A 15,001-nucleotide genomic window follows, 5' to 3' on the forward strand; every position below is an offset into this window, starting at 1 on the left:
AGCAAGTAATACCTTTGCCTTCAAATGCATTCTCCCAAAGGGAATCACTTCGTACCTTTCGGGTTGAACTCCATCTGTGAATTCTCAGTGCTGCTCTGCGTCCTGTCACTGTCCTGTTGTAATCTGCGACAACCTTCTATACTGTCCATAATTGCACCAACCTCCACATCACTGCAAATACAAAAATCCACCCTTCCACCTCCTCATCCAAATCATTCATAGAAACACATAAGCCGGGAGTCTCAAACTGATCACTGCAGGACTCCACTGGTCACCAACATCCAGGGAGAAAACGCTCCATCCACAACTACAGTCTGCCTTCTGTGGGCATCAGTCCTGAATCCACCAGCTAACTCTCCCTGGATACCAAGCCTTCTGCCGCTATGAACGGTCCTACCACGGTTAACCGTATCAAATGCCTTATTAAAATCTATTTATACCAGATCAACTTCTCTACCTTTACCAATGCTCTTTGTCACATCCTCACAGAACTGAACCAGGCACGTGAGGCATGACCTGCCTCTCCCAAAACCATTCTGACTCTCCCAAATCAGGGTCTCCCAAAACTCGTAAATTCGGTTTCTAAGAATGTTCTCCAATAATTTGCCCATCACTGAAGTAGACTTCACTTGGGTTATAATTTACAAGGGTATCCTTACTCCCTTTCCTGAGCAAATGGATAATATTTCCATTTCCAATCCCCTGATACCACAAGTGCGGCAGTGATAGCGCAAAGATAATCGCCAAGGGCGCAGCAATCTCTTCCTCCGCTTCCCACAGTAACCTGGGGTTTCTCGCAACCTCACAAGAGGACTCATCTATCCCAATGTTCTTCAAAAGTTCCTGTACATTCTGTTTTCTAACCTCGTCCTGTTGTCGCACAGAAGCCCGTTTGACGCTTCCTCACAAACGCCAGGATCTCTCACTGGTGAAAATTGAAGTGAAGTCCTCATTAAGGACCTGTCCCACCTCCACCAGCTCCAGCTGTAAGTTTCATCTCTATCCCTGACCGGTCCTACTCTCACTCTAGTCATCCTCTTCTTCACACACATCCAGAATATCGAGGGGTTTTCATTAATCCCGCTGTAGGCCTTCTGTAGAGGTTTCAAGTTCTCCTCATTCCATTCTTCAGCTCGTCCCTGGCTGCCTTGTAATTCTACAGCCGTGTACGATCCTAGCTTTCTAAACCTGGTCAGCTTCTTTCTTCCTCTTGACTAGATGATCCACATCTCTGTCAAACATGGCTCCTTCATCTATCCAGAACCCTATGCAGGTGCTGTCTAAAATAACTTCTCATTTCTGTTGTACATTTTCCAGGGTGCATCCGTTCCCAGTTTCAGCTCTGAGATACCAACCTAAAACATCACAATTCCATTTAGGCAATTCATTAATTTGGAAACTTCGGGCCTGTAGGGAGTGGGCAGTGTGGTTAGTTCTGGGGCTGACATAGGTTCGTAGAGAGAGATCCCAGTAACGTGATTCGTTTGGGAACAGACACGATGGTGTGGGGACAGAGAAGGGCAGCGGGATTAGTTTAAGGACTGGCACAGGGCTATGGGGAATAAGCTGGGATTTAACGGGTCAGTGGCATTAGCTTGGGGTGACACGCGGCTGGGGAGACATAGCGAGATGGTGGCATTATTTTGGTACTGGCACAGGTCTCTGGGCTTAGTGTGTGTTCCCGTTTACGAAAGTTGGCTGCCAGTACAGAGTGAATCACAGTAAAATACGAATTTTACTGAATTTATCAAAAGTGTTAAGTTTTGTGTTGTTCCATAAATAGCTAAAATGACAAATCGGGCTCCCCCGCCCCATCCCTCCATCCAGTAGCTCCCTCTAACGGCCTAGCCCCGCATTCTCATGCTTTCACGCCAGCCTTCCTTTGACCTCCAGGCTACGGAATCTCCGAGCCCAGGAGCACCGCCAGACACACGACTGGCTGGACTTCTGATCACCCACCCACTGGACAGGCTCTCCCCCGTGGATCACGGAGTGAGGTAAATCTCCAATCTTCACTCATCTTTCTACAGTTTCTTCGGCCTCAGGACCTATCGACCCGAAACACTTCGCAAGCGAGGACCCTCGGTATACACACTAGGGATGTTCCCGCGCAGACTGGAAAGAGGGCTGGCTGTATCCCATCCGTGTCCAACCTCCCCCCCCCCCCCGGGGCACTCCACCTCTCGCCGGCAGGCAGGCACGGTCCTGATCGGGAAGGACAAGGGGCGCCAAAGAGGGCAGGAAGTCGATTTCAGTGGAGGGTCGCAGAGGCAGTGAGGGTCAGGTCGGAGAAGGGGAGGGAGGGCGTCATGCAGATGAGGGTAGTCGGGAGAGGAAGGGAGGGTCGTCGCGAAGGCGGGTTAGAGAAGCAGATCGAGAGATGGGGTGGAGAAGGGGATCAATGTGACAGGGAGGGATGGAGTTGTGATGTACCCAGTAACAGGTTAAATAACCAGCAAAAATGGACACACCTGGATTCTGAGTCTTCCATTATAAACTCTATTTTCTCAGTAACTACGTGAATAATGGAATATAAAACAAGATAAGGTAAACAGGTTAGCGAAGTATATGCATATATATAGGTGAGTAAATAAGCTTCCCCAGCTCAGGTGATTGGGTGATACAGTCTCACGGTGGGATGGTAAGTAATCAGTTCAGTTCTGGAATTTGGTTTGAGTAGAGTTGGAGAGAGAGAGTTAGAGTGTTGGTTTATCTTCCAATGCCGATGCCGATCCTCACGTCGTCCTTCTTGCTTCCGAAACTTATTTAAAGTCACCAACTTGTGGCCACAGAAAGGGGACCGTTTCCACGGTAACGCTATCAACCCAGGCCAGGGTTAAACACACCGATAGCGTTCCACCGGTCACTCCTTTGTCCACACTGTGAGCAAAAACCCCACCCTTGCCGTGGGCTCAAAAAACTCACCAGTCCTCGTTGAGTCTTGCGTATTGTGTATCCTGTGTGTCTCGTGTGTCTGATTAAACAGTCGACTGACCTTGCATATATCTCCAAGTGCTGAACACGTGCTGTCCATCGTATAGCAACGCCTTTCAGTTTCCAAGGCAACTCACAGGCTTTCTCTCTCTCCCTGTGCTGAATTAACACACACGATATTCGCTCCCCCACTCTCTTGTGAAAGGAACAGTCCACTTTAGAATAATCATTCAGATCTCGTCACACCTCTCTCCTTTTAGGAAGAAAAAAAACCGATGCAAAATTTTTGTCGTAACTAATGATTATACAGCTTAATGCAATACATGCGTAATTATCAGGTAACTTAAACTTAACATCTAGACAAATAATCCGCTATAACATTGCCAGTATCTTCTATGTGTTTTACTTCCATGTCATACTCTTACAAGATCAGACTCCAGTTAAGCGACCTTTGATTCTTCATTTTACCCAGAAACACTGATCGATTATGGTCCGTGTAAACCATATGTGGTTTCCGCGCAGGTCAGATGTAGACATTGAAATATTGCAATGCTAACATGTGTGCCAGGGACTCTTTTTCAACAGTGGAGTAATTTTCCTGATGCACATTAAATTTCTTTGAGAAATAAGCTCCCGGATGTTCAATTTCAACATCATCCTTTTGCAACAATACCGCCCCAGCAGCTTCACCACGAGCGTCCACCGCGATTGAAAACGGTTTACTGAAATCAGGTGCTTTGAGCACAGGGTGATAACACAGAATGGTTTTCAGGCGGTCAAATGTCTCCTGGCAAAGGTCATCCACACAAACCTTTCACTCTTCCCTAAGAGTTTAGTTAGGGGGAGAGCGATGTCTGTGAAGTTCTGACAAAACTTACGGTAACACCCAACGATTCCCAACAACCTTCATAACGCTTTCTTGCCAGTCGGAACGGGAACCTCAGCAACAGGCTGAACCTTGGCCTGCACAGGTACCAGCTGGCCCTGGTCTACTACATAGCCAAGATACATGACAGTGGCGTGGCTAAATACACTTTTAGCGAGGTTTACAGTGCGATTTGCCTTGGACAGCCTTTCAAGCAGTTTCTCTACTGCTGAGATATGCTCCTCCCAGGTGTCATTCCATAAAACCAAGTCATCAATATAAGCCCCAGTGTTCTCCAAACCCTGAATCACTGAATTCATCATCCTTTGGAACGTTCCTGGAGCATTTTTCATCCCAAAGGGTAAAACATTATACTCATACAATCCTGATGGTGTCACAAATGCAGATATTTCTTTAGCTCTTTCTGTTAAAGGAAAAAAAAACAGTAACCTTTCAACAGGTCAACCTTTGCAAGATATTTAGCCTTCCCCACTCTGTCAATACAGTCATCCACAGTTGGGATGGGATAAGAATCTGTCTTAGTTACTGCATTAACTTTCCTGTAATCAGTACAGAATCTCATACTCCCATCCGACTTAGGGACAATCACGCACGGTGACACCCGGTCTGAAGTGGATGGCCTAATAATGCCGGCTGTTAACATATATTCAATTTCTTGTTCAATCATTTTATTTTTGACTTGGTTCATTCTGTGAGGGTGCTGCTTAACGGGACCAACTTCATCTACTATTACGTCACGCACCACAGCCGTACACGGTCTTCGAATGTCAGGGAATAAATCCTTATACTTGTCTGCGTAAACCTCATGTGATTTCCGCGCAGGTCAGATGTAGACATTGAAATATTGCAATGCTAACATGAGTGCCAGGGACTCTTTTTCAGCAGTGGAGTAATTTTCCTGATGCACATTAAATTTCTTTGAGAAATAAGCTCCTGGATGTTCAATTTCATCATCATCCTTTTGCAACAATACCGCCCCAGCAGCTTCACCACGAGCGTCTACCGCGATTGGAAACGGTTTATTGAAATCAGGTGCTTTGAGCATAGGGTGATAACAGAAGATGGCTTTCAGGCGGTCAAATGTCTCTTGGCAAAGGTCATCCACACAAATCTGCGAAAACAAAATTCAACAGAGTTTCACATACTTCTTTAACAGACCTCCTGCAAGCGGGGTCAAAGGTCGCGAAACCAGTGCAAACTTCACGAGTTCTTTATTCAAAAATCCAGAAACATCACCTTTCTCAATATTCTCAATAAGATTTACCTCACCAGCTTTCAACTCATCACCAGCTTTTAGAACACCGTCTAACGCAAGTGACTGAGTATCCTCAATTTCCACTGGCACCAAGGTTAACCCTTTATTCACTGAACCAAGTCCATCTGACAGAAAATGATTGCATTCCATTTCAACCAAGTCAGACACCTCAGATCTTAACTGAATTTCAACACAAGATCCAACACCCTGGAAATGCACAGGTGCTTCAACAACCTGAACATAGGCAATCGGGAAAGCAGCCTCTTCTAGGCTTTCAATACCAGTCCCAGTTTCAAATTCCACGTTCACCATATTCTCCTAGCTACTCCCTGGAAAACTCCCATCTGGTGTACGCTCAACCTTCTGTGTTAAAAGAACCTCGTCTGCTAACCACAAGGTAGTGGCATTCTTTTCATCTCGGTATGCCCTTACGTCATCGGGAACACACTTCTTAGAGTCTTCAGTCGCAGTCAGCTCTTTCAAGCTGTCCAAACAATCAGTTACCCGTTCCGAGGTATACCAGCGATTGAAGTATATAAATTTCTACCTCTTGAACTGTCTCTGTCTTTCTGCTCCGTCCTTATGTTTAAACGCCCCCCTAGCCGCATGTATCCTCCTCTTTTCTGCTTCATCAGGCCGGAGCTGTTTAATTGCTTCTCATACTCACACTTCAGTGCTACTACCTGAAGCTCAACCTCAGCCTCAGTAAGTACTTTAACTTCAGCAAACATTTCCAACACCTCCTCTTCGAATTTTCCCTCGGCTATATAATGCTGTGCTATTAACAGCTGGATCTGAGCCTTCTTCATGCGAGTGGTCACTTTAGCCTTTTAACTTACGAGCAATTCCCAACAGTACGCCCCTCTTAGCATCATCCAACGCCTCAGGGCTTGGTTTGGCCACAAACGTATTAACTCCGAACTCCATTTCCGCTGTTTTCCACTCACGCAAATCGAAAGATAATTTTTCCAATCAAACCAACTAGTCAACCAAGACCCCAACAAGTTTTAGAATGGTTCCCACCAAATTTCCACATATCCTGGGCGAGCCCCCAAATTGTTACGTAGCCTGTAATGGATTAAAATGAACCAGCAGAAATGGATACACATGGAGCCTGTCTTCCGTTATAAAACCTAACACATTAGTAACTACGTGAATAAAGTAATATAAAACAAGATATAAGTGTAAATAAGGTTCCCAAGCTTCCCAGCTCAGGTGATTAGGTGATACAGTCGTACGGTGGGATAGCAAGTAATCAGTTCAGTTCTGGAAATTGATTTGAGCAGAGTTGGAGAGAGAGAGAGATAGGAAGTTAGTTTGTTTTCCCAATGACGATGCCGATGCTGATCCTCTACGTCGTCCTCCTGCTCCCGAAACTTAAAGTCACCGACTGTAACCACAAAAAGTCGATGCCGTCTTTTGTGGTGGAGTTATCAACCCAGACCAGGGATAAACACACCGATAGCTCCCCACCGGTTACCCCTTTGTCCACACTGTAAGCAAAACCCCACCCTTGTCGTGTGCACACAAACCTCACAAGTGTCCTCCTTGCCTCTGGCGACGTGTGTCTCTTGTGTGTCTGATTAAAAGGTCGACTGACCTTGCATATCTCTCCAAGTGCTGAACACAAGCTGTCCATTATATAGCTCCGCCTTTCAGTTTCCAAGGCAACTCACAGACTTTCTCACTCTCTCCCTGCGGCTGAATTAGCACACAAGTTGCTTGCTCCCCCTCTCTCTCGTAAAAGGAGCAGTCCACTTTAGAATAGTCCTTCAGATCTCGTCACAGTTGCTGCCGCAGTATCAGCATTAACGAGCTCGTGTACAAGTTTACCTAATAGAATAGCCACTGTCTGTATTCCCCATTTAGACAGTACTTCCCCGATCTCGAATATGAGCACGGATGAGATCTCGGCCTAATTATTGCATTTTCCCCTGTTTTCCAACAAAAAGTTGTCGCTGACATGGCAATGCACCAAACACTGTTATGGTGGTGCGGTGTTGGGGGTCATTGTCCCCTTTGAGCTCCACGGGTCGCGCGGCCGCGCGGTGACGTAAATGCTCCCGCGCGCGTGGAGTCTGTGGCTGCGCGGATGGAATTGCGAACACCTAGAAAACATTTCCGAAATGTGGAAGCTTTCCTTTGCTGTACTGTATTATATAATACCTTCTATTGATAAATGAAATCAAAAGTATGTGATATACTTAAATTTCAATCAAAATATTCATAGATGCATATTGCAAAAACAACACATTGGAAGTGCCGCACAGTCTTCAGGCCGTTTAAACATTTCCTGCTGCGAGCAATGGTTGGTCCGCGCCCCTGTAGACAAAAAAGATCGAGGGAACGATGGAGCCTGCACAACGTCACAGCCGATGCACATTAATCACGATTAACAAATAGATTTTAATAAGTTTCAGCACTAGCGGGAGGGAAAAAGGTTACTACCAAACGAGTTCTAAAAAGCTCCTCCTCTCCGCTTGGGCAAGGTGCAAAGCTAGGTTAACACCATCACCCCCAACCCCCACGTACAAGTCCCTTGAAGTCATGAGCAAAGATGGTGAATTGTCCTGTGAGCTGCTGGTGAATATCACAAGCGCTGGTTATACGACCACAGACCCAGGCATACATTCTCTGAGTAGTATTGATAATGGCTGGGGTCACCCGTCTTGTAAACACACGGTCCAGAAGAATGCAATGGAAAGCCACTTCTTCAGAAATAAAATAATGCGAAGAACAATCATGGTCCTGGAAAGACCATTTTCGCCCGTCACACAACACGGCACGTAACGACCGCGACAGCAACAGTACCGAACTTCCTTTTGCAGATGGGATATTAAGGCTAAATAGACTGGACAGAACTGTTCGTCCCGCAAGATCTGTGGCGTTATGGAAATATTAAAGAATAACACAGAATAAATTAATTTCTCCCTATTTGATAGAGAGATGATGCTCAAGTACTGAATAGCAGAGAATTAACGTGGAACAGCGACTAGTCAGAGCGTCCAATTGTAGTAATGACTGAAGATCTTCCTTTAACTTCCTTGAAAATTCACTGCGAATTCTTCCATAATCTCCTCAGATACCTTTTGCAGAAACCTGGAATGCAGTCCGGCTGGTTTAGTTTAGTTATATAACCTCGTACCTTTCAGCTTCCCAGTCAAACTCTTCTTCGTCAAAGGTTTCGAAGGTACATATAATGTCAGAGAAAGCATACGATATACATCCTGAAATGTTTTCTCTTCGCAACCATCCACGAAAACAGAGGAGTGTCTCAACGAATAAACGACAGTTAAATGTTAGAACCCCAAACCACCCCCGCTCCCCTCCCTCCCGCGTGTAAGCGGCAGCAAGCACGATTCTCCCACCCCCACTGGCAAAAAAACAGCTTCAGTACCCGTCACCGGGCACTCAAGCGTGCAGCAAAATCAACAGTAAAGACACAGACTTGCAAAACGGCAAAGACTACATTGTTCACCCGACATTCGACACACCACAGGCTCTCTCTCCCCAATAAGTGAGAAAGAGATGTCTCCATTTCACAGCGAGAGGGGAGACACAACAAACAACTCGCTGCTTTACGATGTTAAAAGTCGCTTGCGTCGCTTTTCTCAATCTCTGATCTCATGTCTCTGGGCACACAGCCAAAGCAATTACAAACAGCTGCCCCAGATACTTACAAATTCAGACATTTTCCTACTGATTTCCACAGTGATGACTATTACAAAATACTTAGTAAGTTCGTCCGCCATTTCTTTATTCGCCATTACTACCTCTCCAGCGGTCTTGACTCTATTTTACTCTTTTTATATCTGAAAGCAAAGGTATCCTCTTTTATATTCCGAGCTATCTTACCTGCAAATTTCTTATTATTCTCCGCTCATTATTACTCTTTAGGTAGTTGTTGCAGTTGTTTTTTTTTAAAGCTACCCAATATTTTTGTTTCCCACTATTTTTTGTTATACGGTAGGCACTGAATTTTGCTTTATTTTTGTTTTTTACTTTCATTGTCGGCCACCTTGCCTCATCATCCTTTTTCACCGTGGATCTTGGCACTTCTCCGAAGTCTGAGGTAAGATTGAAAAATTATAGGATTTTTGACAAGTGAACTTTGGAAATTTCGCTCTTAAGGGAATTAACGAATTCTTTCAGCAGATTGGATCAACTTTCTGAGCAGCGGAAACCCAATCCGTTTGAATATGTTGCTGGAAGCACTGTACGTTCCATGCGGTTTCGGGCAAAGGACAACATTCCCACCAGCCCGAACCCTCCTCAGGACTGCGCTTCTTACAGCAGCAGCCATCCCTTCCACACTCTGTGCTGCATTGTTCCCGGACCGAGGGATTGAGGATCGCTTCATTCAACACATATGCGCTGCTGTTTTCTTTATGTCAAACTGAGGTCGTAGTTCTAAGGACAATTACTACATTGATAACTGGTTTGTTTGTAATTTCTTTAGAGGAAATGCTTTTGAACTTCAACATGCTTTTGGCCGATTTCGTAGAAATCTTTGTGGATCCAGAACTGGTTTGCTCACGGAGGCAAAGAGTGGTTGTAGACGGGTCAGATTCTACTTGGAGCTCGGTGACCAGTGGTGTGCCACAGGGATCCGCTCTGGGACCCCTACTGTTCGTGACTTTTATAAATGACCTGGATGAGGAAGTGGAGGGATGGGTTAGTAGGTTTGCTGATGACACAAAGGTTGGAGGTGTTGTGGATAGTGTGGAGGGCTGTCAGAAGTTGCAGCGGGACATTGCTAGGATGCAGAACTGGGCTGAGAAGTAGCTGATGGAGTTCTACCCAGGTAAGTGTGAAATGGTTCATTTTGTTAGGTCAAATATGATGGAAGAACAGTGTATTAATGATGACTCTTCGCAGTGTGGAGGATCAGAGAGATCTTGGAGTTCGAGTCTATAAGAATCTCAAAGCAGCTGCGCAGATTGACTCTGTGGGTAAGAGGACGTACGGTGTATTGGTCTTCATCAATTGTGGAATTGAATTTAGGAGCCGAGAGGTAATGTTGCAGCTATAAAGGACCCTGGTAAGACCCCATTTGGAGTTCTGTGCTCAGTTCAGGTCGGCTGACTGCAGGAAGGATGTGGAAGCCATAGAAAGGGTGCAGAGGGGATATTCAAGGATGATGCCTGAATTGGGGAGCATGCCTTATGAGAATAGGTTGAGTGAACTCGACCTTTTCTCCTTGGAGCGGAGGAGGATGAGAGGTGACCTGATAGAGGAGTATAAGATGATGAGAGGCATTGATCGTGTGGATAGTCAGGGTTTTTTTTCCCAGGGCTGAAATGGTTGCCCCAAGAGGACACAGGTTTAAGGTGCTGAGGAGTAGGTACAGAGGAGATGTCAGGAGTAAGTGTTTTACTTAGTGGTGAGTGCGTGGAATGGGCTGCCGACAACGGTGTTGGAGGCCGATACGATAGGGTCTTTTAAGGGACCTTTGGATAGTTGCATACAGCTTAGAAAATTAGAGGGCTATATGTAAGCCTAGTAATTTCTAAGGTAAGGACAATTTCGGTGCAACTTAGTGGAGCGCCTGTATTGCTGTAAGCGTTCTATGTTTCTGTGTTTCTAAATAGAGTGCATTTTTTTTTCGTTGTTACTGGATGAATGTCGGATTTTTTTGCTGTATTCGTAGGTATTAGCTAAAAGTTCGGACGCGATGGTATTCGCTGCTATTTGGATCAATGCGGCTTTATTTAAATGAGCTTTTTTAGTTAAATGAGTTGAGCAGTTGCTGGCAATATACAAAATGACGAGACATCTTGACAGCAATGTGGATAATGTTTGCTGCTGTAAGGGGATCTCAAACTGGTGAGGATAGACGAGGTTATTTTTACGAGGTGGAACAGTGTGTTTTGGAATTCCCTTCCTCAAAGTCAAAAATAGAGAGAGATTTTTCGATGTGTTCAATTCCGCAGAACAGTCAGTTTCTTGACAGGCAAGGGAGTGACGTGTTGCAGGCTAAGCAGCCCTGGGCCGCTGAAATCATAGTTCAGTTGAGATCAGAGAATATTATAGAGTGGTGGAACAGAACTGAGAGTCCGAATGACCTGCTACTAATTTAATATGCCCGCAGCAACCTCCGCCAAATAAGAGACCCAGTGAATTTAATATTCAGAGTTTCTTCATCCGTCACTGATGATAAACGATTGATATACACGAAAAGTAAATGCGTTGTCAGGCAAATTCACTAGCGGGAAATGATCTAAATTTCATATGACGGCGCTGTGATCCTGCAATGTGTTTGCATTAAGTGAATAATAAACTGAAGGAGAAGGGCATCACAATCTTGTTGACGACTTTGACTGGTAGTTATCTCTGGCAGATCTCGGCACAGCCGCTCCCCAGTTGCCCATTACCCAAATGCTAAAACTGCGGTCAGCTGTAAATGATGTTTTTTAAATAGGCCAATTTAAAATCACTGCAATTCCATGCTACGGGGGCACAGTTAAATCTGGTGAAAGGGATGTCCACTGTTCAAAAGAGAACAATATTCCAAATGCATAATATTTCATCAGAGTTGAGAGCGTCCTCTCAACTCTGCAGAGACTGCTCTCTCTGCAATAAACCCGCAGCGATCTTTGCCCTGAGCTGTCGCTGGAGTTTATAATCTGACAACAAACTGCTCCCAAGGTGAATAATAATTCAAAGTGACATCACCAACCGAACGGATCCAGGATGCGGGTTATGATTCCTCTCTGGAGTGGTAAAATGTCGCGCACTGAAGTATCAATTCCAGTTCGGACCACAAGTTAGAAAGACTCATTCAAGGAAAGTGAGTCTTTTTGTGGTTTAACACAAGCGTTGTGGAAAAGGGTGTGTCGTTGCATGCTGAATAGACTGAAGTTCAGGTTTATGATCGTGTTATCAACTGAACATTGCTCAGGGTGTGTTCACTTAGTGTCCATAAAATGTAGATGCTCGGATTCCCTGAAACCCAGGAGTTCTGCAGCAGGTAGGAAGATAGACTGTATTTGGTAGTGTTATGGCGTTTTAATAAGCCCACTTGTCACGGCAGTATTTCTAATATTTCTACAATATCAATATTATCATTGAATTCGCGCGGCTTTACGGATCTGTGTGCTCGATTATTCTGTATGTGTTTTTTTTTTAGAGAAGACGAGGCACATCAGACAGTGATATTTATATCTACAAATATTGTCGTAATTCTCGATGACGGTAGATAAAAATAGCAAATTCTACACTCATTGGACACTTTACTAAGTACCTCCTTTACCTAATAATGCGGCCACTTAGTGCATGTCCGAGTACTTCTGCTGCTGTTGCCCGTCCGCTTCAATGCTGACCACTGCACTACAGTCCGCTTCAGTGCCGACCACTGACCACCGTCCGCTTCAGTGCTGACCACTGGCTACCGTCCTCTTCAATGCTGACCACTGACCACCGTCCGCTTCAATGCTGACCACTGGCTACCGTCCTCTTCAATGCTGACCACTGACCACCGTCCGCTTCAATGCTGACCACTGGCTACCGTCCTCTTCAATGCTGACCACTGCGCTACCGTCCGCTTCAATGCTGACCACTGACTACCGTCCACTTCAATGCTGACCACTGACCACCGTCCGCTTCAATGCTGACCACTGACTACCGTCCACTTCAATGCTGACCACTGACTACCGTCCGCTTCAATGCTGACCACTGCACTACAGTCCGCTTCAGTGCCGACCACTGACCACCGTCCGCTTCAGTGCTGACCACTGGCTACCGTCCTCTTCAATGCTGACCACTGACCACCGTCCGCTTCAATGCTGACCACTGGCTACCGTCCTCTTCAATGCTGACCACTGACCACCGTCCGCTTCAATGCTGACCACTGGCTACCGTCCTCTTCAATGCTGACCACTGCGCTACCGTCCGCTTCAATGCTGACCACTGACTACCGTCCACTTCAATGCTGACCACTGGCTACCGTCCTCTTCAATGCTGACCACTGACTACCGTCCACTTCAATGCTGACCACTGACCACCGTCCGCTTCAATGCTGACCACTGACTACCGTCCACTTCAATGCTGACCACTGACTACCGTCCGCTTCAATGCTGATCACTGGCTACCGTCCGCTTCAATGCTGACCACTGACTACCGTCCGCTTCAATGCTGACCACTGGCTACCGTCCGTTTCAATGCTGACCACTGGCTACCGTCCGCTTCAATGCTGATCACTGACTACCGTCCGCTTCAATGCTGACCACTGACTACCGTCCGCTTCAATTTTGACCACTGCTCTACCGTCCGCTTCAATGCTGACCACTACACTACCGTCCGCTTCAATGCTGACCACTGACTACCGTCCGCTTCAATACTGACCACTGACTACCGTCCGCTTCAATGCTGACCACTTCGCTACCGTCCGATTCAATACTGACCACTGCGCTACCGTCCGCTTCAATGCTGACCACTACACCCCGTTTATGAACCTTAGGTTGTTTTCGCTGAGTTAGTAGAATTAGAGTTAACATAATTTTATCCTCGGGTACTGGATGAACAGGCACATTTGACGTTTTCGCTGGTGTTAGATGAAGACGGAGACTTGATTGTATTCGCTGTTATTTAGATGAAGACGTGTTCAATGGAAAAGATTATCCCAAATGAATGACTTCTCATCAGAGTTCACAGCGCCCTTCCTTCCTTTTGCTGAAGAGGCTGAAATTCCGCTTTATGAGCGTGTTATCAACTGGACATTGCTCAGGGTGTGTTCACTTACTGTTGGGGACATAAAATTCAGATTCTCGGATTTACTGAAACCAGACTCAGGATTCCAGCACCAGGTAAGAACAGGGACTGTACTGGGCTGTGTTGAGGTATTTTAATAAGCCCACTTGTCACGGCAAGTATTCTAGCTTTTCTACCATATCAATACTATCATTTGCTGCTTTAGAGGAACCTGGAACACGTGAAGATCGATGAGGTTAATTTAATGAGTTGGAACTCTTTTCAAAGGAAAAGAGAAGCAGAGTTGTTGTTTTTTTCAATGTGTTTAATTGCACTGAACACGGATTCTTTACAGGCAAGTGAGTGAAGTGTTGCATACGGTCGCAGGGATGTCCCACTGAGATCACCGTCCATCTGTGATCATAGACAATGGCGGAACGGGACTGAGGGGGGCTAATGCCCTGTTACTAATTCAACATACTCTGATAAATAAGAAACCAAGTAGATTTATTGTGTTTTCTCATCACTCTCTGACGAGGAACAGTACATGTATTTGTAAAATATGGTCGAACCCTGTTGATGTAGGTGTAAAGTGAATAGGATGCCAAGCAAATTCGCCGCGGGAAATGGCCATAATTTCAGATGATTGATGCTGTGATGTGGTAACTTGTTTCCAGTAAGTGAGCAATAAGCTGAAGGGGGAGGGCGTTCTTATCTTGCTGGCGACTTTGACCACTTGCTATCTCTGGGAGATGGTTATCGCGGTACTGTCCATTACTGTAATGGTCCAACTGCGGACAGCTGTTGACCAATGGCTCTTTCCAAACAGACTGACCTTGAAGCCAGTTCTTGACAACTGGGTCACAGTTAAATCCGGACAAAGAGAATGTCCAGTGTTCAAAAGAAAATAAAATGCTCCACGTGCATAACACTTCATCAAAGTTCACGGCTCCCTTGCTTCTGCTGTCAATATGTCATAAACACACAGCGATCTTTGTCCTGAACTGTCGCTGGAGTTTGCAATCTGATAATAAACTGGTCCAAATGCGAACAATAAATCAAAGCGACGACGCCAACATAACCGGACCATGATGCAGGTTGTACTTCTTCTCTGGATCAGATGAAAATTTCTAAATAAACGCAATCATAGCTAGCAGTACTGAAGTAGTAATTCTGCCACGGACCAGATGTTAGAAAGTCTCACTCACGCAAAATGAGTCTTTGTGTGTTTCAACACA

At 45.5% G+C, this 15,001-nt stretch overlaps 1 protein-coding gene across 1 annotated transcript in view; it reads left to right on the top strand.

Moving 5' to 3' along the window:
- Window positions 1–6,409: 6,409 nt before the first annotated feature.
- The window catches only part of LOC140722783 (NACHT, LRR and PYD domains-containing protein 3-like), a 34,642-nt gene continuing 26,050 nt past the window's right edge, over window positions 6,410–15,001 (top strand). The window contains exon 1 of the mRNA XM_073037452.1: window positions 6,410–6,570. Within this exon, the coding sequence (XP_072893553.1) occupies window positions 6,410–6,570 (161 nt within the window). The remainder of the gene's footprint in view (window positions 6,571–15,001) is intronic.

Source organism: Hemitrygon akajei, unplaced genomic scaffold (genome assembly GCF_048418815.1).
Source record: "Hemitrygon akajei unplaced genomic scaffold, sHemAka1.3 Scf000089, whole genome shotgun sequence".
NCBI lineage: Eukaryota > Metazoa > Chordata > Chondrichthyes > Myliobatiformes > Dasyatidae > Hemitrygon > Hemitrygon akajei.